General features: G+C 36.4%; 1 protein-coding gene across 14 annotated transcripts in view; it reads right to left on the minus strand.

The window, feature by feature from the left end:
- Positions 1-22,725, minus strand: part of LOC148873364 (flowering time control protein FPA-like) — a 28,434-nt gene extending 5,709 nt beyond the window's left edge. For 3 of the 14 annotated variants that reach the window (XM_088964532.1, XM_088964534.1, XM_088964535.1), the window contains exons 1-6: positions 21,996-22,716; positions 11,486-11,731; positions 10,544-10,654; positions 8,946-9,955; positions 6,483-7,563; positions 6,128-6,401 (exon numbers count right to left, since the gene is read on the minus strand). In XM_088964532.1, the coding sequence (XP_088820658.1) occupies positions 6,141-6,401; positions 6,483-7,563; positions 8,946-9,955; positions 10,544-10,654; positions 11,486-11,731; positions 21,996-22,307 (3,021 nt within the window). In that variant the 5' untranslated portion in view covers positions 22,308-22,716 and the 3' untranslated portion in view covers positions 6,128-6,140. Of the gene's footprint in view, positions 1-1,170; positions 1,906-2,942; positions 3,063-6,127; positions 7,564-8,945; positions 9,956-10,080; positions 10,170-10,543; positions 10,655-11,485; positions 11,732-21,995 lie in introns of those variants that run through there. The other 11 variants (XM_088964524.1, XM_088964527.1, XM_088964529.1 and 8 more) reach the window with 9 other exon arrangements.
- Between the last annotated feature and the right edge of the window lie 5,134 nt (positions 22,726-27,859).

Consider the following 27,859-nt stretch of genomic DNA (forward strand, 5'->3'; position numbering starts at 1 on the left):
AGTAACCTTGTCAGTGCTTCATCCACTTAAAGAGTGCCTCACATTTCTGAGTTCATTATAAGACAATCAACTTCTAATCAAGTAGATCTCAAGAGGTTATCCCTATTCTGACTAAGGAATTTGACACAAGAACTGACCCAGATTTGTCTTACATATTATTTATCCTTAGAATCTAGTGTGGAACTAAAGGTTATGCAAGTTCCTTCATGTAAACGCTTGTACAATTTCAAATATTAAAACAAAAAATTGAGGAAATTCCCAATATGCTCATTCAGAATAAGAATATTTCACCAGTACTATGCAATCGGACATCATAATATCATAATACATCAATTTTACATAGGCTCAGAAATACCATAATACAACAACCCATGGTATGGGGTGCTGATCAACAAAAAAAAAAAAAACAATCCATGGTATGGGGTAAAGACCCCAAACACCAAGAGAGGGCAAATTATACAATATTAGCAGAAGACAGCACACGTAAAAGTTGAATTAATTAACAGAATGAAGTATCATCAGAAACCTTCCAATAATATCTACCCCTACAGACATATGAACATAAAACAGGCAAGAGAGAGAGGAAAAATAAAGTTCAAGATGAATAAAAAGAAAATGAATTCAATACCCAGCTTAAGGGGATTGACCAATCTAAAACAATTGAAAGTAGGGTTCACCCAAATCCAACTGAATTGAACAGTTTGTACCTCTGGGTGTAGATTGTAGAAATAATAAAACTCAGAAAGTTGGAAGTTTAGTAACCGGAACTACCTATTTATAGCGTCCGGATGTTAGAAACATGGTCCAGTGTTTGGATGCACCAACAAATCACAATTGCGAATGACAGAGCATGTTTCCATTTCTGTGGTTTTCCTCCCAATGCAACCAATAGAAAAAGAGTTTGAAATGATGGTAAATTTTGGGGAATTTCAATTCAAAATGGCCTACAGATATTCATTCAATATACAAAAGGCCTGATAATGACTGACAGCTCTTTCATTGATGTTCATTTCTCTAATAGTATATGAATATGAATTGATTTGTTCATTTTTTTAAATCTAGACATAATCATGATGGTGTTGGTGCCTGGTAGCATGGTGTTTCAAGCTGAATACTTCAGCTTGAATCACAGTGTTTCAAGTACAGTGGGAACAAAGAAGAAGAGACATCTTGGCACAAAATATGGAACAATATATTTTATTATAGTTTCAAACATGGTTTAAAATGTCGCGAAATGTCGGAAATGTCGCCCGACATATGCCAGTGTCGAGACCCAACGACATAAATTTTACATGAATTAAAAAAATACAATATGTCGGTCGATATTTCGACCATTTCGGTAGATGTCGACCATATCGTTCCCCAAAACAAAAAATATATATATAATATATTGAAATATTTCCTAGTATATATCGACAAGGGTAAAAAAGAACATTTTTTGATAAAAAAAAAAAAAGGTTTTACGTTTAGCTTGTGTACCTGGAGCTAGAGTATAACTTCAAGAGCTAACCAAGCACAAGAGTGGTCATGCTCTGAAATATCTTTTTCTTGGAAGCAGGACGTTCAGCTTATGAAACCTTGAAGAAATTTCTCTTATCTTGATTCAGATATGCAATAACCCTATTTCTCTCTCATGGTGAATAACCATGAAAAATCTAGGAAAAAAGGAGAGAGAGAGAGAGAGAGAGAGGCAGCGGAAGGTATGAACTCAAGGTCGAGAAGGAGGAGAATGCTCTTCGTCATCTTCTATTTTTTTCTTGAAGGGCTTCATTGAGTGCTGGCTTGCTGCTCACTGATTGCAGACAGACTCCGCGTCTCTTCGAGAATTGAAAACCTCAGCCTTAAGCTTATTTAAACTTTAAAGACTCCGCGTCTCTTCGACAATAGCAAGCCCTAAAATGGAATCTTTAAAACACCTTTATATAAACATGTTACAACGCAAGAGGGTCTATTGTAATATTATAGACCTCATAAATGAAAACTTACAAATAGAATCTTTATTTCACTCTTATTACAGTACATGAAGGTCTACAACAATAATGTAGACCCTCACTACAAAAGCCACTAAAATGAATAAATAATAAGAAAATTAATATTTGAGATAAAATTACAATATTCATTAGAAAACAAAATAAAAAAAAAACAGAAAATGTTAACTAGTTCGTATTTTTATAAAATATTTATAAAAAAAGAATTAACAAAAAATAAAAATAAAAGAATAAATTAATTACTTTATAATATAAAACATAAAATATTTTTCAGGTAATAAAATATTAACTAGTTAGTGTTTTTAAAATATTTATTAAAATCAGAAAATGTTTATTAAATTTTATAATAAATCATATTCTACATTTAATATAAAAGATCAGAATAAATTTACTAAATTTTATACTAAATCATAATTTATTATAAATTTAGTATTAAAATCATAATAACTTCATTAAATTTTATAAGAAATCAGAATTTATCATAATCTTAATGCTAAAAAAGGAGAATCAGTTTATTAAATTTATAATAAAACATAATGTATTATAACTTTAATATTTAAAAAATCAGAATAAATGTATTTCTATTTACTAGTGTGAAATAAATATATTAAAATTTATAATAAATCAGAATTAAAAATAAGAAAAGAAAATATCAGATAACCTTGTAAAAACATCAGTAAACCGTCATTTACTAATTCATTATCGATCTTAGTTTCTTAGCTTTAAATAATGGTTGGGAATAAGATAATAGTCTAGAAATATGTATTAATGCTTTTTTATCATTTTATAAAATATCATTGCATATTTCCATATATTTCATAATATTTCCACAATGTCTCTAATTTTTACAATATTTCCCCTCAACATTTCCGACATTTCCACCATATGTCCTATATTTTGGTAAGCGACATTTCTATGACATGGACATTTTAAATCTTGGTTACAAAAGCATAAGCTCCTTTAGGCACCACATAGGATAAGTGAAGTAGGAATGCCCCCTGGTTCAAGAAAGTCATTTTGACATTTCTACCAACACTGCCTATGTGTGAAACCTGATGGAAAAATGTAGTGTTCCTGTTTCACGTTGAATCTGCTATATCAAATACACTTTTTGAACAAACAGTGCCTATATTTCACTAATCATTAATGTTCTGAAAACATTCCAAAATCTTCGGAAATTTCTAAATCTGGTATGTGGATAAAGTAGAAAATTGTGAATCCATCTTTACCAGTAAAATTCTTTGCCACTCTAAGTAACAGAATATTATATAAATGTTGGAGCAATTATATCTTTGGAACAACCAATTTTAAATATTTATTTAATAATGAAAATACTGCAGTCAAGGAATTGTAATCACCATTTATGTACATACTATGCTCCTAGAATGCTCAAAATCTTTGAAACTTTCTACATTTGCAACTGTAACAATCAACTTTCCCAGCCTCAGTGTTGCTCCTGCTCCGATCTCTGATTACTTAGATTGGAACATATAAACAAAGCAGAACTTATCCAGTCTTAAGTTAAACTTCCACAACTTTTTTTCAAATTAAAGCCAGTCTCATTTTTTTGGGTAAAGAAAAAAAAAATACAAGAAAGGTTACTAGAACTCATTTAAGAGAAGAAACAGAAAAAAAAAAAAAAAAAAAAAAAAACCTTCACACGCCACAAACTGCAACCCCAAATGCTGAACATGAACCAAAATTGAATACAACCATCCAAACCCAAACAAGAATCCAAAAAAACAAGACAAAATTTGAAATCTTACCTTCCACTCCAAAAACACACTACCTACCCAAAATCACAAGACTCCACACCCCTAGAAACCAACAACAAAAAACACTAAACTCCAACTAAACACCTCACAAAAAAAAAATGATTAGCAACAGAAAATCTAATATATATATATATATATATATATATATTAAAGGAAGCAGGCTACAGCCCCCACCATTCAAACAAGACGGGATCTGCTCCTCACATGCACACCCACCGTGCATTGGGAACATCTCCCGTGAATAATAACTTAAAAGTACGGGAGATGTTCCCAATGCTTGGTAGGATGTGCTTGTGAGGCGTGTGTGAGGCGCCTTCTGTGAGGAGCAGATCTGGTCTCCATTCAAACATGTGGCTTTTTCAATTTTAGACACATGGCATTTTCTGAGAAATGCTGTTAAAGTCCACAGCCCACTACCACCATTCAGACAAGTGGCCTTCTCATTTTCTAGAAAGTTAGACACGTGGCAATTTCTAAGAAATTCCTGCTAAAGCCCACAACCCACTACCAGGCTACAGCCCCCCACCATTCAGACACATGGCCTTCTCATTTTTCTGAAAGCAAGACACGTGGCATTTTCTAAGAAGTTGCTGCTAAAGCCCACAACCCACTATCACCATTTTCAATTCAATCCTAAAAAATGCAAAAAATGCAAAAATGGTTATCCACAACCACTTCTGCCTACATTCTATCAATCTCAGTTAATCATTAACCTTCTACATATCATAACAAAAAAAAACTATCCATATTCTAATAGTTATTGAAAAACTATTTTTTGAAATAAATATTTCTTGAAATTTAATAATTATTTAAAATATTAAAATATAAATTTAACGTTATTGATTTCATAATGTAAATTTAACATTACCGATTCCCCGTACTTAGTACGGGGTCATTCACTAGTTTATTAATAAAGAGATAAAGTTACATCATTTAGCTAACAGAAAGCTATAACTTTTAGTTTTACAAGTTAGCCCAGAAACACTGTTCCCTGTTTACCCCTTGCTTTGCTAAGTGATCAGCTAAAGTGTTGGCTGATCTTGGGACCCATTGAAAAACCAATTGCATATCCCTTGATAGGCTGCTAAACTGTTTGATTTCATTTTTGAAGCATTGAGGAATCTTCTCAGTTTTTTTTTTTTTTTCTGCCAGCTTATAATAACTTTAGTCTCCTTCAACTATCAGCTTCCATGCCCCTAACTCCACCGCTTTTTGACACCTCACAAACTTTGCTCAATTACTCAGCTGCTCCAGTGGCTTGAATGGGAACTTTGCTCCTCTTGCAGACCTTTACTTTTTTCACCTTCGCCTTTTCAATCTGACAAAAACTTTCAAAACCTGAACAGTTGATATTTTTTTAACTTGTAAAAATGTCTTACTACAATAGGAATCTTCTCAAGAACCTTTTTATCGAGAGAAGGGTAACTTTCATTCAAACAAAAAAGGAAGGGATCCTTAGATCTAACATTGATCCTTTTAACTCTAAGACCATGTTCTTTTCAAAGGTCTGATCCACAACCGCCTTTCCATCCTCTTTATCAACATCTCCTACCACTCAAAGTTATCTCAGTCTACCTTAAGCATCCTCTACCCTGAAGTTAAAACCATCCATTTCATTTTCTCCCCACTCTTTAAAGGCCCACAAAACTTTCTTCCAATTTCTTGGATGTTTTCTTTGCAAATTCCTCTCCCTAGGGAAAAAAAATAAAAATAATAACAAAACTTTCATTCACATTCACTTCTGTATTCATCACTGTCTCCACATCAATTGATCTTCCAATTACATAAGCTTCATCCACAACACCATTTCCTCCTCAGCTGAGTCCTTGTCTTCAACAGCTTCAACTCCAATTTCAACATCCTCTCTTTAACAGCTTAGTTCTGTGTTTTCTTTTCCTATTGTAGACTTCAATCTTTAACAGCTTGGTTCTATTTATTTAGAAAATACTAAATGCCCAAGCAAAAGAAACCACAATATAAGCTTTCCACCAAATTGAACCTCAAAATTAATGTCTACCTCTATCTTGAAGTAATTATACTAACTATTTCCATCAAGATATCGAATAACCAACTTTACAAGACAATAAAATTCTTCAGGTTCTAGAAATTTCATAGAGACACTGCTCTTTAAGTTTTGCTAGTAACCAATGCATTCCTACAGTCCTAACGTAATTTGATAAAACAAAATACAAAGCCGATATTATATGTTTCACCACATGTAAACACTTGTGCCAACAAAATTTCCTTCTAAGATAAGCTAGGTTAGCAATTTGCCTCTTAGCAGGATGAGCATGGTCTTAACAAAGATTATGCACCCAATAAATAAATGGAGAAAAGACAATATCTATGCAGTAAAGTTTTTACCTGGAGGCAGGTCTCATTGGTGACTTCCAGAGCCTTGCACTGCCTGACCATTTGTTTGCTGCTGTTGCTGTTGTATCTGCAGAAGAAGACTAGCAGCAAACTGAAGTGTTGATTGGTATCTTTGGTTCTTATCTGCCTCACCCTCCGGTGTTCCATGACCGGCACCAGACAGAGTAGATTGTAGTTGCTGGAACTGATTTGGAAACTCCACATCTGCTTTGTCAGTTACTAACGAGGTGGGTGCTTGTGCTTGGGATATATTTGTACCCTGAACCTGAGTAGGTGAACCAACAGAGGGCTTAGGTTGCTGAACTGGAAAATGGAAAAAAAAAATAGTAGCATCAGTTGCACTTACCATCCCATAGCTCTTTAGAAGATTATGAGAAGAATCAAGTTGATACTGTTGGCTAGCCTGCTGAGGAATGGTATACTGCCCTCCTTGGGATGGGATCACAAAGTTACTCAGAGGTTTAGAAGAACTTACACCCTGCTGTGGCATGTGGAGAGCAGGACCTTGATTTTGAGTGCCACCAAGGATGGCCTGTGCAGAGTGGTCAGGCCCATTTGATGCATTTGCATATGCTGGAAATTGAGACAAAAGTTGTGACTGAGCACTAAATTGATGACCCAACTGTTGGGAAGGATGACTTGTTTGATCTTCTCCTGATTGCTGAAAATCACCAGTACCAACACCATGAGGGTCACTTCTCCATCCCTGGGATTGTATTGCTTTATCAGGTGTTACAGAAGCAGGAAATGAAGGCCGCGAAGCAGAAGATCCCAAGGGTAACTGAGCATTAGTTGAAGCTGAAGGTGGCATGCTAGTAGGTAGTAATGCAGATAGAGTTGCAATGAGCTCAGGTGTTAGAGACACTCCAACTTGGGATGCTGTAGCAGGATTTCTGGAATAGTCCTGGGTAACAGACTGTGCCAAGTGAGACTCATCAGCAGTTGGTAAGAGAGCCTTGGGGGGTTGAGTTACCAAGTCTCCATGAGATGCCCTACTGTAATCCATTTGCAACATATGGTCCTCTTTCTGTGGTGTTAAATCATAATCTGTTTGCAAAGGAGGAAATTGTTGTCCTGCAACATACTGGGATGAAGGATTAGGCTGCTGGGGTTGTTGTATGGATGCACTACTTGGCATTTGCTGTGGCAACTTGAGAACCACTCCATAAAGGCGTTCAGGACCCAAGACGTTCAAAACTTTGGTTAAGAAATCTGATGGGGGCACTAAGAACAAAGTTGTTCCATCATCAAACTTAGTAACACCAGCACGATTTTTTGAACCCAGGTAACGAAGAAATTCTGTATAGGAAGCAAAATCCTCTTCACTATCTGGAAGAAAGAAAACAATGTCAAAGCCACTGGCCTCTGAGTAGTGCTTGGCGAGCATATCCAATCCTGTTCTTGCTGAGCAATTAACAACAGCAGGGCTGCAAAACAGGATGCAGGAAGTCAAGACTCCCATTAGAATAGGAAGAGAGGAGGGGAGTGACCCTAGCCATCCAATATCCAGAGGATCACAGTACTTGGAATGGTCAGTGGTCACAGACTCACAGTATGACAAAAGATAGGGAAAATAAGGTGGCCTTCGGGAGTCTAAAATGTTGTCACTTATGTCTGAATTAATCAGATAATTAATAATCTTCACTTTTCTGTCTTTGGTTATGTCTCTAATAGGACCAGTTAAATTTGATTTTTTGCTCTGAATCACCACTATCATTTATTAATTTTGCACTTAAGGGCCCCCTTCACTCATTAACCTTCTAATTTTTATAATGACAACACCCCTCATACTTATGTTTATAGAAAAGAAATTCCAAGAGCCATAGGACAGAGTGAACCAGTCCTGAACCGATTATTAATCAAGACAAAATCATAAACCCAGAACCATCCCAAACATTAATCAGAATAATCAGGTCTGAACCGATGGCAATTAGACCCAATTAACATCTATTATTATCTATGTTAATAACAACTTGAAACTTCATTTTTTATAATATAACCTTAATAAAAATGATAGTGAAATGGTAAATTGTTTATATGTTAATAAATCAAGCGTTTTTAACCAAAATTATCTTATATATTATCTATCAATTTTACCCTTTTAGACAAGATATAACACAAATTACAAGAAAACTAGGAAACCTTTATATATTATTAACTCAATAATTGGTTTGGTTGGATAGAACCAAACCATTGACAGCACTAAATAGCCACTCAATCAACAACTCCTTGACAGTCTAATAAGACTCCAGATGTAGTTCTTTATTTATCAAAAAAATACAATAAAAAATAACTCTTATTTCAATAAGATCTAAATACACTTTAGAGACATCAGACTTCATACTTCAAAATGCCACTTAAGTTCTTAGGTGGATGGTTAGGATAATCTGGTGTATAATTTCCCCTATTAGCTATGGCACCGGGACATGAAGCACAGGTTCCCACTCTATAAGAAACCAAAGATCAAAATATTGATACATCTGATACCAAAAGTTGGGTATCACTGCATATTGATATGACCGATACTCTATATTGTTTATTTTTTTTATTTTATAAGCATTAGAAGGATGCCTTCTACCATCCCCAAGTTTGGTGTACCCATGCGTATATAGAGGTGTATCATTTCGATATTAAACATGAAATTATACCATGAAGTAGAAAGCCCATACAGTAGGGAGCAGATACACCACCACAGGTGTACCACATATTTGTGTAGGGAGCAGATAAAGGCATCTACAGTCTACACATCCATGATAATAAAATAGCAACAATTATCAACAGAGTAATTTTCAGGAAAGATTATTCTTACAGCTGTGAGTCTATCCCCTTTCCAATAGGAATACATCGAGCATGACAAACAGGAGTTCCACCTTTAGCAATAATGCCACGCCAACAGTAATCTTTTTCAGGAAGGCCCTGGCCAGGAGGCTCTCCAATTGGAATTCTTACACCAGCTGGACTATGACGACCCTGGATTTGAACATTTGCAAGTGGAGTGCCTGTATCAAGCTGTGGCCCAAATCCATATGGCTGTTCCACAATACCCTGATTGTCCATCTTTCTCACAGAAAAGGGAGCATCATCAACAGTGGGAGGACCATCAATCCTTGACCTCTTAGCCTCTCTTTGAAATGGGTTAGTGTCAAATCCATCCCATGTACCAGGCAAAGGCCTAATGGGTGGCCACATACCTGGTGCAGGAGAAGGAAGCATGCCAGATGCAGGTGGAGACAACCTTCTCCAGTTTGGGCCCATAGAATTATTAGGATTAGGATCTGGAAAATTATGGAGGGGCCCTGCCAAATCATTGAACTCAGGGCCTGAATGAAGTGAATCAAAACCACCTTGAGGACCAAAAGGCCTCATCATATTTGGACCAGGCATGGCAATAGGAGGCAAAGATCCAGGAAAGTTACTTGGCGTGATAGGACGATTATGACCAAATATATCCCCTGTTCCAGGTCCAAAAGAAGGTTCGTTGAAGAACATATCTAGCCTAGCACCTTTAATTCCTGGATAGAATGCTGGGTTATCTTTACCAGGTGCTAATTCACTGCTTGAGAACAGTATCTGTATCCTAGGATCATTAAAAAGACGGCCTTGGAGACCTTCCTTTGCACGCCGAGCTTCATCTACACTTCTGAACTCTACAAACGAGTAATGCCTGGATGGAAAACTTTTGATTCTTTCAATTTCTCCAAACAGGATCATGGCATTATGAAGCATCTGCTCATCAACCTGAACTGAAGGAGGATATCCAATCCACAAAATATTGCTTGGTTGTCCTTCTCCTCTTCGGCCTCCTAGTTGTTGAGAAGGCTGTCAAAAATACAACATAAGAACATAGCAAATGGTCAAGCCACTTGGAAACTGTTCATACATGCCAAAATCAAAGCGGTAATCTCATAGAAAAAAACTGATGTAACAAGCATTGCCATGTATACTTGATTCAGAAGACTATCATGCATTGCAAATACACCCCCAAGGCCCCAAAGCCCAAGCAGCTGGTCTACAATCATCAATAAGCCAGTTCCTGAAAATAAGTTCCAGAAAATAGTGAGCCTGGACTCCTGCAAACAAAAACTCTGCACACATGGCGTCCAGGCACACATCAGGAATATCTCCCATACATGTATGTTAAATTTATATGGATGTTCCCAACGTGCAGCTGGATGCCCGTGCTTGCAGAGTGTGTGCAGAGATTTTTCTTGCAGGCGACCTGTCACAGAAGTAGTTACATTGACTTCACTACTGGATGAAGAGTGGTAAACTGCACTACATACAATGCATCCAGCTAAATCATGTAATTTCTCCTAGATACATGACAACTTAAAATAACACAAGCACTTAAGGAGATAAAGTCAATGCAATTATAACAGCAGAAAAGATCCAACAGATGAAAATTACCTGATGCCTTGGGAAATTTTTCATGGAATCTGGTGGAATCCATGAATGTTCTGCAGATCCTGTGCTCCTTCTATGTCCGTCCCTTGATTCATGGGAGTCAGACCAATTTTCCTATTGATACCAGGATGAAAATCAAATTTCAACCAATTATTTTATAATTTATGTATACCATACATAAGTATTATGAAATTTCATGTTAATTATAGACTATTAAACCACAAATTAAGGGGGCATTGTACAGCTTTTTTTTTCAAAACAATAACTGCCACATCATACACATTGGCAAACACCCCCTAAATCAGTAAACCACATAATAGCAACTTACACTTGACCTTCATAAATAACAACTATGAATTTTGAATGACCACCTAGCTCAAAGAAAAGTAGACACAAGGGTTAAAAAGGTCATCACCCAATCATGGTCCCAGATATCTGGGTCTTGGCCTCTTGGGAGGAGTAGACAGTATACAGCCCTAATGTTTGACCTGTTTTTTTGGTACAAAGTGGCTGGCCTCAGACTTGAACCCACATTCTCATGATTGCCAACCAGAGATTTTACCATTACACATAAGAATTAAGAGTCCTCATTTTTGGCTCTACATGCATACTCCTATCTAATTATAACCAGAAATAGGTGATACATATTCATATCAATATATAAAGGAAGCCTTGTCTGTAGTTACCTCAACTTTACATCTACACTGCCCACCTAGTTGATCAACTAGGTGATAGGCCTCCAAAACAATCACCTAGCTGACACCCAGGCAACATTTTAACAACATCACCGAGCAGAACATTTAAACCACCATATGTGCACCATTGTTGCAATTTCACACCAGAATCATTCTTGTCTGGTTTGGGTTTATCAATAACCCCATTTTTTAACAACTTCATATAAGGCCTTCAGAATGAACTTTTATATCAGTAACATCATTGGCTTACCTTTCGTGAAGGTTGTGACCTCAGAAAGTCCACGCGAATCTGCTCACCACCTAAGCACTTCCCATTCATACTTTTCAAAGCCTCAGCAGCATCTTCTAATCTAAGATAGTCAACTAGTGCAGAATTGCGGTCCCCAAGGAATTTCAAGTCCTCAATTTTCCCAAACTTTAAAAATTCTTCTTCTAGCTGTTCCTTTGTAACAGATGAACTAATTCCACCTACCCACAAATGCTTACCAGGTTTAGCCTGCAAAAAGAAATTCCATAAGAACTCCAAAACAAACAAAGGCTAAAAATTTCATCTTTCTTTTAGTGACAATCTAGAAGCAAGAAATGCCAATGACAATATATTGTTTAAATAAAAGAAACCCAACTAAAAAAAATCTGACCAGTCTCAGATTAGACAAAATGGGAATTTCAATGAAATGGTAATTTTCTAATCCCTATTACAAAATTGTGGCACATTTTAATAGGCATGAGCATGGAACAGATACTTACACACGTGTCTACACAGATTATAGCATATAAGAATAGCATCGGCCCAAAAACATAAGCATATAAAACCTGACATATTACACTCATTAATGAGATAAGATTTTAGCATTATTTTCCTCAATGGGTGAAGTTCAATTTAATTTTCTACATTTATTTTGTTTCTCTTTTTCCTAAAATCTTCTACTAATCCCCTTTCTTTTTTCATTGGTCAAATACTTAGTTAATATTGATTGTGCATCAGGTGAACATTTGACTTTTGCTTTTTGTTTTTCTTAAGACCTAAAGATAGATTGGAGCTTCTGAACAGACAAGAAGAATGATGTTGCAATCTAGATTTAACAACAAAACCCTACATAAGGTATACTCTGTTTCGTAGTTGCCAAGGTGTCAAGGCACCCTTGCCTGGGCGCCTCGCCCAAACACCTTGACTTTTAGCAATTAGGCGCCCTTCTAGGCGACTGGGTGCCCGCCTAGGCAACAAAAATGACAAAGTGGGCGCCTTTTATGATATCATTTAGAATTGCTGTATCATATTAATGTATGTATTAATACATTTCATTTTATGTTATATATATATATAACATACAAATGCATAAATACATACAAAATAATACAAAATATAAGGTTTTGCGCTCTACAGATTTGCATTTGTACTCCTTCCAAACTCAGCCTAAAAGAAAAGGTTGCATCCTAACACCCTTGGTTGTCAAGATGACACACCAAATACATCAAGTACATTAATAGTTGTCAAGGTGATGCCCTTTGAGGCTCGCCTCGCCTAATCGCCAAGCAGTTTCTACTTCCTACTATAAAATACTTTTTTATTCATTCTTTTTTTAGATTATAATTATAAAATAGACATTATTAAACTAAAATAATCATTTTGTGTGTTTATATACTAATTTCTTTTTATTACTTTATTATTTATTAGGGTTTAATCAACACAAACATTGCTAAATGCTGTATTGAAACCTCAAAGACTTAAAAACCTGAACCAATAAGTAAGGAAGAACTTAAAATTTTTTCTAATCAGCACATTTTCCTCTTCCATATATTCTTCTTCTACTTCTTCTTCTACTACTACTACTACCAATACTTTTTATTTTCTTCTTTTCCTATAACAAAAATAAGGGTTCAGCCCCTGTATTTTTTGAATTTTATTTTCCTTCTTCCTTTTCCTCTCATGAATATGTTGATTTTCTATACTTTAATATGAAATTTATACTTTTTTATGAAAATCATGAACAATTATTAAAGAAATATGGTTATGGTACCTAGGGAGCTACCCTAGGATCTATGTTTCTAACATAAAAAATCCATCGCCTAGGCGACTAGGCGACAAGGCGCCCCCCAGTCGACTAGCCTCGCCTTGGCGCCTTGAAAACTATGAGTACATACTTCAAGTACATGCTCAAAACATTAAACTGAAAAAGGCTTCTACATTACAAGGCTGTAAGTCAAGGGAATTCCACAAATTTTCCAATAAATCAGCTTTGGAAACTTGATCAAAATCTGGGAGACGGAGAACCCAATCTGATATCAGATTGGACACTGTAGCAACCATGTATTCTATATTGTTTGACCTGTTCTCGAAAAGTCTTCTGTTTCTCTCCCTCCGAGTAGACCAATACTGTAAAAGGAACACAACTCCAAATAATCCTGGCTTTCTTACTTCCTCTAAACTTTGGCAACAATGAGGATATTTCTGCTGGAGCTGATGGATGGAAACCACCCATCCCAAATAGAAAAGAGAAGAAACTCCATATGAAGCTTGCTATGCTGCATGAGAAGAACAAATGGAAGACTGTTTCTTCCTCCTGATTGCATAAAAAACACCAACTGGCCAGATGAAATCCCCTCAATTTCAGGTGATCAGAGGTGAGAATGCTATCATGTGCCACCAACCAGGCAAAAGCTTCTACCCTTGGGGGTATTGGGTTCCCCCACACTCCTTTTATCTGATCTGAGCCCCTTTCTTCTTTAATTAATGCTTTGTAGAACGACTTGACTGTGAATCTGCCTTCCTTGCATTCTTTCCACTAGAGACCATCTTCTATATCTCTAAAAATGCTGGTTCCCTCTAACTTTTCCAGCAGTAGTACACACTCTTCCACTTCTTGGTCAAATAGAGGCCTTCTCAAGTCTGAACTTCAGATTCCAGATCAATTGCTCCCCTCTCCACTCATAACATTGGGCTATTAAGACTTGTTGTTCTGTTAACTTGTATAATCTTGGACACACCTCACCTAACTTCCCTATTTCCAACCACTCATCCTCCCAAAACCTCACCCTAGAGCCTTCCCCTACTTTAAACTTGACCAAGCTTCTGAAATTTTGTTTGAAACTTATGATGCCTTTCCAAACACTCACCCCATAGGAACTCCTCACTTCCCTTGGTTCCCACCCAAATCTTATCACACCATACTTCCCAACCACCACCCATTCTCCATAAAGCCTCCCTCTCTCTCCCTTGCCCAAACCTCCACAACCATGTCCCTAGAAGTGCTTTGTTTATTAGCTTTACCCTCCTCAGCCCCAAACCCCCCCCCCTCATTTGGCTTGCACACCTTTTCCCATTTGACCAAGTGATATTTTTTAGCTCCCCCAACCCCTTCCCATAAAACGTCTCTTTGAGTTTTCTCAATCTTCATAGCCACTTCATTAGGAACTCTTAGCAAGGAAAGGTAATAGGTGGTAAGCTAACCAAGACACTCTTTATGAGTGTAATTCTCCCACCCAAAGATAGGTACTTAGCCTTCCATCTGTCCAATCTCTTCTCTACTTACTATAGTAGTATTATTTTTGAAAATAATGAATTTAATATATGTAAAAGATTTTTATCTTTTAGATGTGATGATTTGCCACATTTTTAGAGGAAATTTAATGTCCTTAATAAAGAGAATTGCTATTTTTCACTTAATATACATGCAGAATGGTATATAAAACTAGGGAACTAACCAAAAGTTAGTTTTTTATATTATAAAATTTTTATCACCTAGGCAGGCACCTAGGCAACTAGGCAACCCAATGTCACCCAGAAGTGCCTAGACGCCTTGAAAACTATGCTCTGTTTCAAGAAATCTTGGAGGTTCCATACAGCATGTCATACTCAAATGCCAAACCCACTTTTCGTATAGAGACTTACATAAAGCAAATTATGTTACAAAGAACATTCCTTTTATAGACATACCAACAAAACATCCAGATCATCTTAAAATGATACCTCAAAATGAATGAAAAGGGTATGGAACAATTCCATTTTTTTGGGAGGCATTCCATACATGTCCTTATCATGTAACTGAAGTCCAAGGATGTATATTCATTCATACAAAAGTACCATGGTATACTACTGAACTCAATGTGGTGAAATAATATGGAATTAGAGGAGAAAATACATCTAAGCACATTTTAACCACTTCCAACCCTCATTAGGAGTGATGAGGGTTGCATTTGTTGGTGATATTTTGAGAAGTTTAATGTGGTTAAAAAGGTTGTTTCATGGTTAGATAATTTAGACATTCATTTTCTAAAAGATGATATGGGTTTTGAACATGGTACATGGTTCTGTATAAAAAAGAGGTAGTTTCGAATTTCCTTAGCCTTCCTGTTAATCCCTTCGGTCTGAATTGGGACTTTGGCTTTCATAGAGGGTTAAAGGAGGAAGAGTGTGCTGCTGTGACTGAGCTTTTGCTTTCTCTTGATAATATCTGTTTGGACCCCCTTTCCCAAATAGACAGGTGTGGTCTCCTAACCCTAAGGGATTCTTTTTGTGTACTTCCTTTTTCAAGTCATTTTATCAATCTCCTAACCCTCAAGCATTTCTCGTCAAGGAAGTCTGGTGTAGGTCTATTCCCCCTAAAGCTAATGCTCTTTGTTGGGAAGTTTTATATGGGAAAGTTTACCTTGGATAAACTGCAAAAGAGAAGACCTGATCAATGCTTGTCCCCTTACCGGTACACTCTTTGCAAATCTAGTGGACAGGATTGCTATCACTTATTTATTTCTCTTTTTTTCTGCTGAACTGTGGGATTGGTTTTCTCTCTTCGTTTGGGTGCAGGTGGAATCTACCTTCAAAGTTACGTTTGTTATTTGACCCATCTACTTTTGTGTGGGCCAAAAAAGAGGAAGAATAATGCAGAGGTTTACAAGAACAGCTTTGAATTGGTCTATTTGAAAAGAGAGAAATGCAAGAATTTTTCAGGAAAAGGAAAGAAGCGCACAAGAAATTAAGGAGTGTGTGATGAGTGATGACTAGAATGATACATTGGTTAAAAACCATGGACTGTTTGCACCAGTTTTCCTTAGATGATTTTTCGAGAAACTGGAGGGAGGTGGCAAAAAGTAGTTCCCAGAAGGTTAGAACACATTTAGATTGGACACCACCTCCAAAAGAGTGCTTAAAACTGAATTTCAGTGGAAGCAGTCAAGGAAATCCAGGCCAGTCTGGTATAGGTAGGGTGGTGAGAAACAAGGATGGGAACATCTTGGCAGTTTTCTCGGGAACGGTGGGGAAGGAGATTCTACTAGGGCAGAACTGATTGCTACATTACAAGGAATTTGGATTGCTCACCAGCTTAGCCTAGTAAATTTGATAATAGAAGGAGATTCCAAGGTGGTGGTGGGATGGCTGCAAAACCAAGATTCTATTCCCTGGTATTATAGAGATGAAATCAAGAAATTTAAATGGTATACAAGGGACATGACTGCAAGAGTACACTGGGTCAGATCAAATTCTTTGGCTGGTTGTCTTGCTAAACAAGGGAAAAACAGGGATACTTTATACTGGCTCAGCTGTAATTGGATTTTAATCTGTTTCTTTTTGTTCTAGATTTGGGGGAGGTCACAACTCGCACCCCTCAATGGGATGCTTGTGCTAATCTAAGCTCTCGATATCAAATAAATAAAAACTACGGTTGATGATTCTGGTTAATCTATAAGTAGGCATGCTTATGTTTTAACAACTGATGGAATATGTGTGTTCTCATTATGTAGATGTGGTTGATTTTAGTGTTGGGTCTGTAATTAAAGGGAGTTATGCTGAGTGTTGAGTAGATGATTTTGATTTTAGTTTTATTTTCTTCTTTCTTTGGTAATATCTTATTATCCAATCTTGTCCTTCTTGTTTTTTAATGAAAAATATTTTGTTTGTTAAATAAGTATCAACCAGAAAATGTTAAGCAACTGAAACCCATTTCTATTTTATCAGTGGCAATAATCAGAGACCAAAAAAAACCAGCCCACATTAGGGTAATACCTCCTTTACCCTGCCGGTAACAGCATATGTCTAACACCACGAAATAACTAAATAATTAATATGAACCATCAAATGAAAAGGAAACATTGTGAACTTTGATCCAAACCCCAAGGACTGGAGACCTAATCTAACTCAAACCTGAACACACCCCTAGCAAGAACATAAGCAGAGTCATTTCATGATCCCATAATCCATCTGAACAAGCAATCCAGACATGAGACAAATACCCTAACTTCCCTTACATGGTGTTTATGAGCCCATGAATCAGGCTCATTGGATGATATATTCAATCACAACATGAAAATCCCCTTCCACAAGTAGCATACTCCAACCTAAGGCATTAATTAGTTTGAGGTCCCTGCACAACAATGGCTATCTAGCAAAGTTCCTTCTAGTTCTTAAAATAAAATTTTAAGAAAACAAACAGTGAAAAAAGTGTCGCTAAGGAAAGGCTCATTTTGTTGAGTGCTCATCACCTGATTTTTTGTAGTGTTTTAATTAACCTTGAATTTGGTGTTGAATGAGCAATGTACTGTATTACTAGAGAAGAACCCCCCGTACCAGGTATGGGCCAAGTATTCTTATATTTTTTTATTTAGATTATTATTTTATTTGATTTTTTACGTATAGATATTAAATCAAGTTTTATTTCTAAACAGTACCTCACTTTATGGGCGCTACATCAGTTGAAATGACTTTTTTTTTCTTTTTAGTAAACAACCACTAACTTTTTTGAGAGTGGAAGTATACATTTGAGTGGGTAGACACATGTTTGAAGAAGGAAAGCATTTGTTTGAAGTGAAAATAACCACTTTTGAGATGTGCTTTTTTGAGAAAATAAGATGCCACTTATTTGAGGGAGAAACAGTTTAGCCTACATAGGACTTAATCATACAAAACTATAAGCTTCATGTCAATAAAATGATAGCATAACCAATTCAGCTAATAATTTTTTGAAACATTTTATTTCTTTCACAATTTAGAGAATGCCTCGCCCAAACACCAAGAAAAAATGTATTAGGTGCATGATTAGGGGACTGAAACACATATATAATATACAATATTTATTAAATAAAAAATAAAAATAGTATAATATAATATTTTATTGGTTGGTTTTAGTTTTTATAATAGGACATATTGCATGTTATTAAGTTTTTGTTGTGAGGAAAGTAAAAACAAAATAATCTCAAGAGTTTCAACTTGACAAAAGAATCAAACTGAGGAAGAGAAGAGAACAACAGCCCTCCATCATTCCAACACAGTCCTCTAAGTCAAGGTGAGTTAATCAGTTTCCTCCTTCATTTTGTTCTCTTTTTCCACTGGTTTAAAACAGTGGTTACGCCTCATTTTTCTCTTCCTTTTTGTTGGACTAAAACCATTCTTATTTCCTGGTTTGAATCATATTATTGGACTAAAACAGGGGCTCTGCCCCCTTCTTTTGTTCTTAAATTTCTTGCGTTTTTTCAGCTTTTTTCCCCTCATTATTGGTGTCTGAAACAGGGGCTCCGCCCCTTCTTTTATTCTTCATATTCTTCTTTTATTTTAGTATTTTTTTCACCAGCTTTTCTGGGTCTAGAACAGGGCTTCTTTTGTTCTTAACTTCTTGCATTTTTCAGCTTTTTTTTGTTCTCATCATTGGTGTCTGAAACAGGAGTGGAGCCCCTTCTTTTCTTCTTCATATTTTTTCTTTTATTTTAATATTTTTTCACCAGCTTTTCTGGGTCTAGAACAGGGTCTCTGCCCCTTATGTTTCTTCTACATTTTCTTCTTTTATTTTAGTAATTGTTCTCATCAAGAAACACTGCAAGAAACACAAGCACAAAAGTAAGTGCGGAATACATAAAACCAAAAAAAACTAGTTCAGAAGGGGTAGGATTCCTTGGCAAACCTCCCTATCTATTTCATATCTGTCTTTAGGGATGCCTCAAGCAATTGTGAGGAGAACAGAAAAATTGATGAGCAACTTCTTGTGGAAGCCAAAAGATAGGAAAAAAAAAGATCATTTGGTTTGGTGGGAGAAGGTGGTAAAAAGTAAAGAAAAGGGTGGGTTGGGTCTAGGAAACAAAAGGAAGAAAATTCTTGCTCTTTTTAAGTGGCTGTGGCACTTCCCCTTGGAGAATGATAGATTGTGGCGTAAAGTGGTTTCAAGTACTCATGGGCTCTCTAGGAATGGTTGGGATGCCAGTATTCTACAAAGAGCCAACCAAGCTACACTGTGGAAAGTAGTGCATGGTATTCTTCCTCAATTCCTTGAGCACATCAGGTATGACTTGGCTTCTAGTAATAGGATCAGATTCTGAGAAGATGTGTGGGCTTGGGATCTTCCTTTGAAAGTTGTGTTCCCTTCTTTGCATGCTCTATCAAGCCTTAAAGAAAATCCTGTGTCTGATTTCTTTGGGTCTTCTTCTTCCTTTGGGGAGGGGGTTGGAACTTGGAGTTTGTGAGAAACCTAAGAGAGTCAGAAATCCCATCAGTGTCTAACCTTTTGATTATCTTGGATAACCTGGTTTTTTACAAGTCTATGGAAGATAGACAGGTGTGGGATCTCAATCCCTCTAGGTCGTTTACTTGTAAATCCTTTTTTCTCTTCACAAGTGGCCTCTACCCCATTCCATTCCTTCCCTGTTAAAGAAGTCTGCCGTGCCCCTATCCCCCCCAAAAGTCTATGCTTTCTATTGGGAAGTTTATCATGAGAGCATCAACATGGGTGACATGTTGCAATAGAAGAGCAAACTGGTGTTTGTCCCCAATTGGTGCATTTTATGTAAGTTGAATGGTGAGTGCTTTTCATCTCTTAATTTCTTGTCCTTTTGCTTGTTGTATTTGGGAATGGTTTTGCTCTCTCTTTGGTTGCAAGCTTGCAGGTGGGTCCCTCCTGTTGGTTTGAAATTAGTCCATCCTTTCTGAGAAGCACAAAAAGAAGAGGCAGATTTTTGTGGAAGTATGCTAGAGCAGCAATTGTGTGGAGCCTGTGGAATATTAGGAAAGAAGGAATTTAAGAATCTTTGAGGTTAAAGAAAGAAACAAGAAAGTAATCTTGGAGACCATTACACGTAGAGTAGCTCATTGGGTGAAAACTTTGAAACTATTCTCTGATTTCTTAGTGGAAGACTTTTTATTGAAGTTAGGGGTCAATTGCCCTTTCTTCTTCTAGGAGTCGAAAGGTCTTGGAGGTTTGATCTCCCCCAAGTGAAGTTTGGATGAAACCTAACTTTGATGGAAGTAGTTTTAGTAATCAGGGTCCCCCTCAAATTGGAGGAGTGATTAGGGATGGGCATGACAACATCTGTGACTTGTTTTCAAGGTGAAAGCTAAATTAATGGTGGCTATTGTTAGGGTGCAGAAAGCCAAGGAAATGGGAATAACAAGATTGATAGTAGGAGGTGACTCAAAAGTAGTCAATGGTTGGCTGAAAAAAAAAATAAGGGGTATTATGGCACTTAAGAAATGAATTCAAGCAATTCGAGATGCTGTCAAGACATATGTAAATTCAGTTAAGATGGGTTAGGAGTTCTGGTAATGGTTTGGCAAATGGATCATCTAACCAAGGAGTGAATAGACAACATTTGTTTTGGGCTCAATGTTAGTTGGGTTGTGGGATTCTTTGTTGTAATGGGTGTTATTTCTAACTTCTTATTGATCTCTCATTTTAAGTTATAATAAAATTCTGAGTTGCTGATCGAAAAAATAATAATAACCAGACTGCGCAGTTGAAATTATCATGCACTCAATTTGCTCAGCTTCGTCCAAAGAATAGGAAACAATTGACCTACCTCTCAGTCATCTATAACAGGTTGAGAAGGTAACAAAGATTACATGTCATCCACCTCATGAAATGGATTTAAATTTTAATATTTTTGCATTTTGCAAGGAAGTAAGCATCATTAAATTTCCTCCACTCAGTTCTCAACAGATTTCGTATATGTCCTTTCTTCTGTACAGCACAGAAGACACACTTATTGCATACAGCAGTAAGGGAAATCAAACCACTCTCTTTGCAGTTTAGTTGGCCTTCATTTTCAGCTACAAATTTGACAAGATAACTTCATAACAAATCCATACTAAATGATTAGATGTTTAAACCATCAGAAATACTTCAGAAAATCCCAATGCCTAAAAATATCAGAATCAAAATCAAAATCTGATTGTAAATTGTGCAAGTCTTTGAAGAGTTCAGTTAATTCACCAAAGGAACACCTTAAACAATACTTAATTGTGTTTCTTCATGTTTTAACATGTTAGTCTTTGCCACATTCTTCACAATTCTCACATAAAATATAAGAAAAAGATCCAATGAGCCTCTCTCTTTTTTTTTTTTTTGATCAATCATGAACCTCTCTCTTGTAAGTTAATCCAGTTAGTGTTTTATTGAATCATATCAATATTTGACTTTTTTGAACTACATCTGTGTTAGCAGTGGCCTTTTTACCAATTTTTTCCCAAGTTTTTTCCAGTCATGTTCATCCTGCTTTTTGCCTACAAAGCCGCATGCGAATTAATGGATAATTACATCATACTTGAGCCACCGACGGGATACGGTTGCATGCAAAACGCCATTCGTATTAAGCAAATGTTCAATTTTTTACTAATAAAAAAACAGATCTTTTTTTAAGTTTTTTTGGTGCCGAAACTGGAATAGAAGTTCAAATAATAATACTGTGATTGTGGCAATAAAATTACAAAAAATCTGATCCATGAACTGAAAACAAATTATCCATTTCACATTACAATCAGAAAAAATACACAAAAGGGAAGAACGAACCGGTCGAGCGAACTCGATCTTGATAGGGTTACCACGAACAATGAAACCTTGGAGAGCGTCTTTCGCGGACTTGGCATCTTCGAGGCGCTTGAAGTAGACAAATGCATAGTTCCTGGAAGCATACGTCGTGACACTATCGAGAGCGCCATACTTGGTGAAAACATCCATTAATTCAGTATCGGTGGTATCGTTCGACAAATTGCCCACCCACAGATTATGTGAAGGTGTCTCCTCTTCTTCTGTATCTTTTCCCCCATGGTTCGACCTGGCGTTCTGGTCTGCAACCGCATTCGGCTTGCTTGGAGGCGGCATCCCACATACCAATACCTAGATAATCTCCAAGGACAAGTCTGGAAAATAGGCAGAGAAGTAACAATGATTTCGAGATCCGAGAGTAGGGACGAAATTAGGATATCTAATGGAAGAAAATAAACAGCCAAGCTGTAAGGTAATGGATTGAGAACCAGAAAATATGCAGAGAATGAAAAGTCTAGAATGCAGAGTTACGCACCCAGATTTAAAAATTCTAGACTAGAAAACCCCAGAGAATGGCAAGTGTAGAATGCAGAATTACGGACCCAGATTTGAAAAGTTCTGGACTAGAAAACCCTAGATGGTTAACTGATGCAGAGAGGATGTCGAGACGATGAAATGATTTTGAAGAGGACGGTACGAGGGAGAAGCCATCTATTTATTTATAGCCAGGGTTCACGAAATAGCCAGATTCACGGAAACGTAACGTTGTATATAAGCCATTTATGCTGAGATCAGATTGGCGCCCCACAGCACCGCCCACCCGTGTCTTGAGAACATCTGAGGAGATGTTCCAAATGCACGCTGTGATGTGCATGTGGGGCGTACGTGGGACGCCATCAGTTCGACGTCAATCTGATCTCATTTATGCTCCTCGAAAGAACCAGAAATTTAGAATAGAATAGACAATTTACTCTATTTCACACGTGTGGGTTTCTTCGTATCGGACCTTTCTTAGTTTCTTTTTTTCGAAAAATACTTAAATTTTCCGCTTCATTTTCTAGAATGAAGTATGAGCTAGAGTTTACATCGTCTGCATCCGGATCCGGGTTGCAGAAAATTTTCTACATCCCACGTCACTTATAGGTTTCAAGAGTAACGGAGTCCAGGTTCAACGGACGTGATAAAACCCGCCCAAATCCCAATCCCCTTTCTTAACTGGACTCGAAACTTCGAAAGTCCTGTTCCCCTCACTTTCCTTCGCTCTCTCCCTGCCTTCTCTCTCCTCTCAGGCTCTCATAACCTATCACCGTCCAGCGTCCACCGTTACTGGTGCGCCGTCGAAACACACTCTCTCTCTCTCCTGTTTCTTCTCTCTTCCTTGAAATCGGCAATCCAACCCTCCATCTAGTGCCGTCACTGCAAAGATAGACACAGGGATGCTCCCTACAAAATGATTTTTCATATTCTTCAATAGATTCAATTGATCCAAAATTCGTATACCTCTAATCTTAGGTGGAATATCACAAGGTAACTCACTCCTATTCTGATCAATGAATGTTAGCAGCTTGCATTGGTTGATCTCTAAGGTGATTGGGGTTGAGAACTTGTTTTTGCTAAAATCCATCTTGTTGCAATCTTACTATCTCAGTTATATTGCTACCTAATAAAATTCCTGCCAAGGAGTTTTTGCTTGCCAAATAAGCTTTTGATGGATCGTAGAAGAGATCCCATCAACTGTTTGTTATATAGGTTGCTCTGCTCGAGGTTTTCAACTTGAATTTCTACCTAGGCAAGCATGGGGCCAAAAGGATTGTACCACTAAGAAATTTCTCTCATATCTGAATCCAATACATGATCAACTTTCTAGCAATTCTGTAATCGAATTAAACAAAAGCGTTATCTAAAGCAATCTTTGTTGTACTGGTTCGGGTGGTGAGGGTGGCGGGAGAGAAATAACAGGGAAGAGAGAGAAACATTGCTCGTCGTCAGCTGCTGGTGGTTGCGATGGGTCGGACGGTAGTGTTGGGTTGAAGGAGAATGGAGAGAGAGAGGTGGTAACTATGAAGAGAAAACGATTGAAGGGAGAATGAAGGCGGGATTAATAGACTTCAATTTTTCTTTTTTTTCTTTAGTCCAGATTCCGGTTAACCGTTTGGACCCGTTAAATTATGATTAATAAGGCGGAGTGACGTGGCCTTTTTTTATTCGTGGTTGCAGAATTTTTCTACCACCGGAATGCAGACAATGTGAAGTTGTGAACTCTAGCGGAGGGGCCTGTGTTGCATGTAGGGGTGATCATGGGCCGGGCCAGGTTGGGCTTTCCACTTATCATAAGGGCTATAGCTAAAGCTCAGGCTTGGCCCGGCCTAGGGTTTCGGGCCCAAAATATAAGCCTTAGCCCAAGTCTATAAGGGCCCGGGCCGAGCTGGGTCAGATTCTGGGTCAATGTCACTATATATAAAACATTATATATCTATATATTAAATGGCAAAACATGCATATAAACTTATTTTATACATTATATAATATAATGTAAAATAACATGTATATATATGTATACATTATACACAAAATGTGTAAGTTTAAATATATGCGGGCTAGGTTGGGCCCGGGCCAAGCTTGAAGTATTAAGCCCAAGCCCGGCCCTAAAATTTGTGGACCTGATATGGGCTTGGACCCAGGTTGGGCTTGAACACAAAACCAGGGCCCAAGCCCGGAATTTCTAGGTCGGGCATGTGCGGGCCAGGTGGGGCCAGGCTGAAATGATCACCCCTAGGTGCAGGGGCTTGCCAAAGGTAAATCACTATATGAAAAAAAAAATTGTGAAAGGTAATTTTTTTGTTAAAAGGTTATTGGAAAAAAGATTTAATAAAAATTTATGGACCATATATTAATTTAATAAAATAAAACAATAAATAATCAACGAGAGAGTGAAAGAGGGAGATATGACTTTTGTCATCGTATTCCCGTTCTATATAATGACATTACCATAAATAGTTAAATGATAATTAATTTAATTTAATAAAAAAATAAATTTAGTAAAATAAATGACACAATTCTATTTCTTTCTTTGATAGCAATAATAATTTGTTAGATTATTAAATCATTAATTTAATAAAATAAGTAAATAAATAAATAATATTTTATGTATTATCGTGATATGATTGGTACAATTTATCTCAATTAATTAATTAATTTAGGGCTGCCAATGGGCCGAGACAAGCAATCGGGTTACCCGACCCATGAATAGGTAGAGTTGGGATAACTTGTATCTATCTCATCCCAATAATAAATGAACTTTTAATTGTTTATTTTACTAAATTAAATTATTCGTTTATTTATTTTAATAAGTAAATTATTATCCATCAATTTTTATTTATTTAATCTACTACGTTATTAAATTAATCAATATTTTATTTTACTAACAAACTCTCTCTCTCCCCTTAAGCCCAGTATTTAGGGTTATCAAGAAGTTAGGTTTGTTTTGAGATTGTATGTACCAATCCCGTCCCATTAATAAATAAATTTTTATTTATTTATATACTTATTTTACTTAATTGATTAATTTAATGTTGTTAACGGGCCAGGTCGAGTCATCGAGTTACCCGACCCGCTCTTGGTCGGTCTTGGACAAGAATTTAGGTCTGAGGGCTCGAGCCCAAAACACCAAGCCCAACTTTTCTCTAGCTTGAGTTGTCAACGGGCCATCAAGCTACCTAGTTGGTTAGGCTTGGGTAGGAATTTGGGCATGTGGGCTCAGGCTCGAGCCCAAAACACCAAACCCGACTTTTTTCGAGCCAAGATCGAGCTTTCTCAAAAGACTTGGCTCAAGCCCGAGCAAGACCAAAAATTATATTTTATATAACAAAACTATATTTTTTATGTAATGAAATAATATAAATCAATAAATAATTTTGTTATTAAATAAAGAATAAAAAACTTTTTTCTCAATTTCTTGGCCTAGCTTCGAGCTCAGGCCCGAGATTTGAGCTTTACATGAGGGATAGGCTCGGGCTCAAGATCTAGGCCTGATGGTTGGTCGGTCTAGGCTTGGGCTTGGGCCTAAATATGCTCTATTGATAGCAAGGCAAAGCCCAACCCGAACCTAGTTAGTGAATAGGTTTAACCTATTAATAACCCTAAAAATTAGGCTTGGGGAGAGAGAGAGAGAGAGAGAGAGAGAGAGAGAGAGAGAGAGAGAGATTTGTTAGTAAAATAAATTATCAATTAATTGAATAATTTAGTAAGTTAAATAAGTAAAATCTATGGATGATATAGTAAAATAAATAAATAATTGAGACAGGATTGTCCAAGCTATCAAGAACTAAACCCGACCCATTAACAACCCTAAATTTTGTTAGTAAAACAAATTATTAATTAATTGAATAATTTAGTAAACTAAATAAATAAAATCTATGAATAATATAGTAAAATAAATAAATAAATGGGATAGGACTGGTCCAAGCTATCCAAAACCAACTCAACCCATTGACAACCCTAAATATTGTGCTCGGGTTGAATTGAATAAAAAAATTATAGATAATAACTTATTTAATTTATTAAAATAAAAATAACTTAATTGGTAAAATAAAGAAATGAAATTTCATTTATGTATTGGGACGGGACAAGTAGAGGCTATCCCAAACCAAACTTAACCCATTGATAGATCTAAATATTAGGCTCGGGGAGAGAAAGAGAAAAAATAATTCATTAGTAAAATAAATGATTAATTAATTAAGTAATTTAGTAAACTAAGTAAATATAATTTATGGATAATAATTTAATTAAATAAATGAATAATAAGTAAATTTTAATTTGGTAAGATAAATAAATAAAATTTCATTTATTGTTGGGATGGGACAAGTAGAGGCAATCCTAAACCAAACTTAACTCGTTGATAGCCTTAAATATTAGGCTCGAGTAGAGAGAGAGAGAGAGAGAGAGAGAGAGAGAGAGAGAGAGAAATAATAATTTGTTAAAAAAATAAATTATTAATTAATTAAATAATTTAGTAAACAAAAGAAATAAAATCTATGGACAATAACTTACTTAAATAAATGAATAATAAGTAAATAACATTCATTTATTATTGAGACAAAACTGGTCCAAGCTATTTAGAACCAAACCAACCCATTGACAATCCTAAAGATTGGGCTTACGGAGGGAGAGAGTTAAATAAATAAAACGAGAGAGAAAGATGATTTTTAACAAATATGAAAGAGGTAGAAGTTTATTAATGGCATCATTGTAAATAGTTAGGTGTTTAGCATCAAATATGAAAGAGGGGGATGACAAATAACAAGTTATCATTACTTTTTATTTCACTCAATGACAATATTATAAATAATTAAATGTTTAGTAAAGGAGACGTAAGATTCCATGGCTTCAACTTCACACCAGTAGATATCTTTTCTTGATTCCTCATGTAACCACATCTCCTTTTTTTTGCACCATTCTATATTAAGTGTGTATGTGTGTGTGTGTGTAAAAGATAGCCTACCAAAGTAACACATCGTAATGTTTGGTGGAATGAGAAAACTTACATCCTTAGTTCGGTGATTTGGGTTGGATGGGAAAGAATGGGATATGATAGGAGGATGAAATCGGATTTAGTGCTCACAAGATTGTGTTCACACTAGTCTTGCAGCCCTCTTTGGTCATGCATTGAGAACATCTCCCCACGAATAAAAAGATGTAAATACGGAGATATTCCCAATGCATGACTGAAAAAAGGTTGTGAGGCATTGAAAGCACAAATTTGTGAGGATTGAATTCACCCTCTATGAGGATATGGGTTGAGAAAGTGTGAAATTTTCACTTTCCATCATTTAGTTATGCAATGGAAAACAATGGAAATATTCCTTTCCCATGTTCGTTTAGTGAGAAAA

The sequence above is a fragment of the Nelumbo lutea genome, chromosome 1 (genome assembly GCF_056320005.1).
Source record: "Nelumbo lutea isolate HS-2025 chromosome 1, American lotus-T2T, whole genome shotgun sequence".
Taxonomy (NCBI): domain Eukaryota; kingdom Viridiplantae; phylum Streptophyta; class Magnoliopsida; order Proteales; family Nelumbonaceae; genus Nelumbo; species Nelumbo lutea.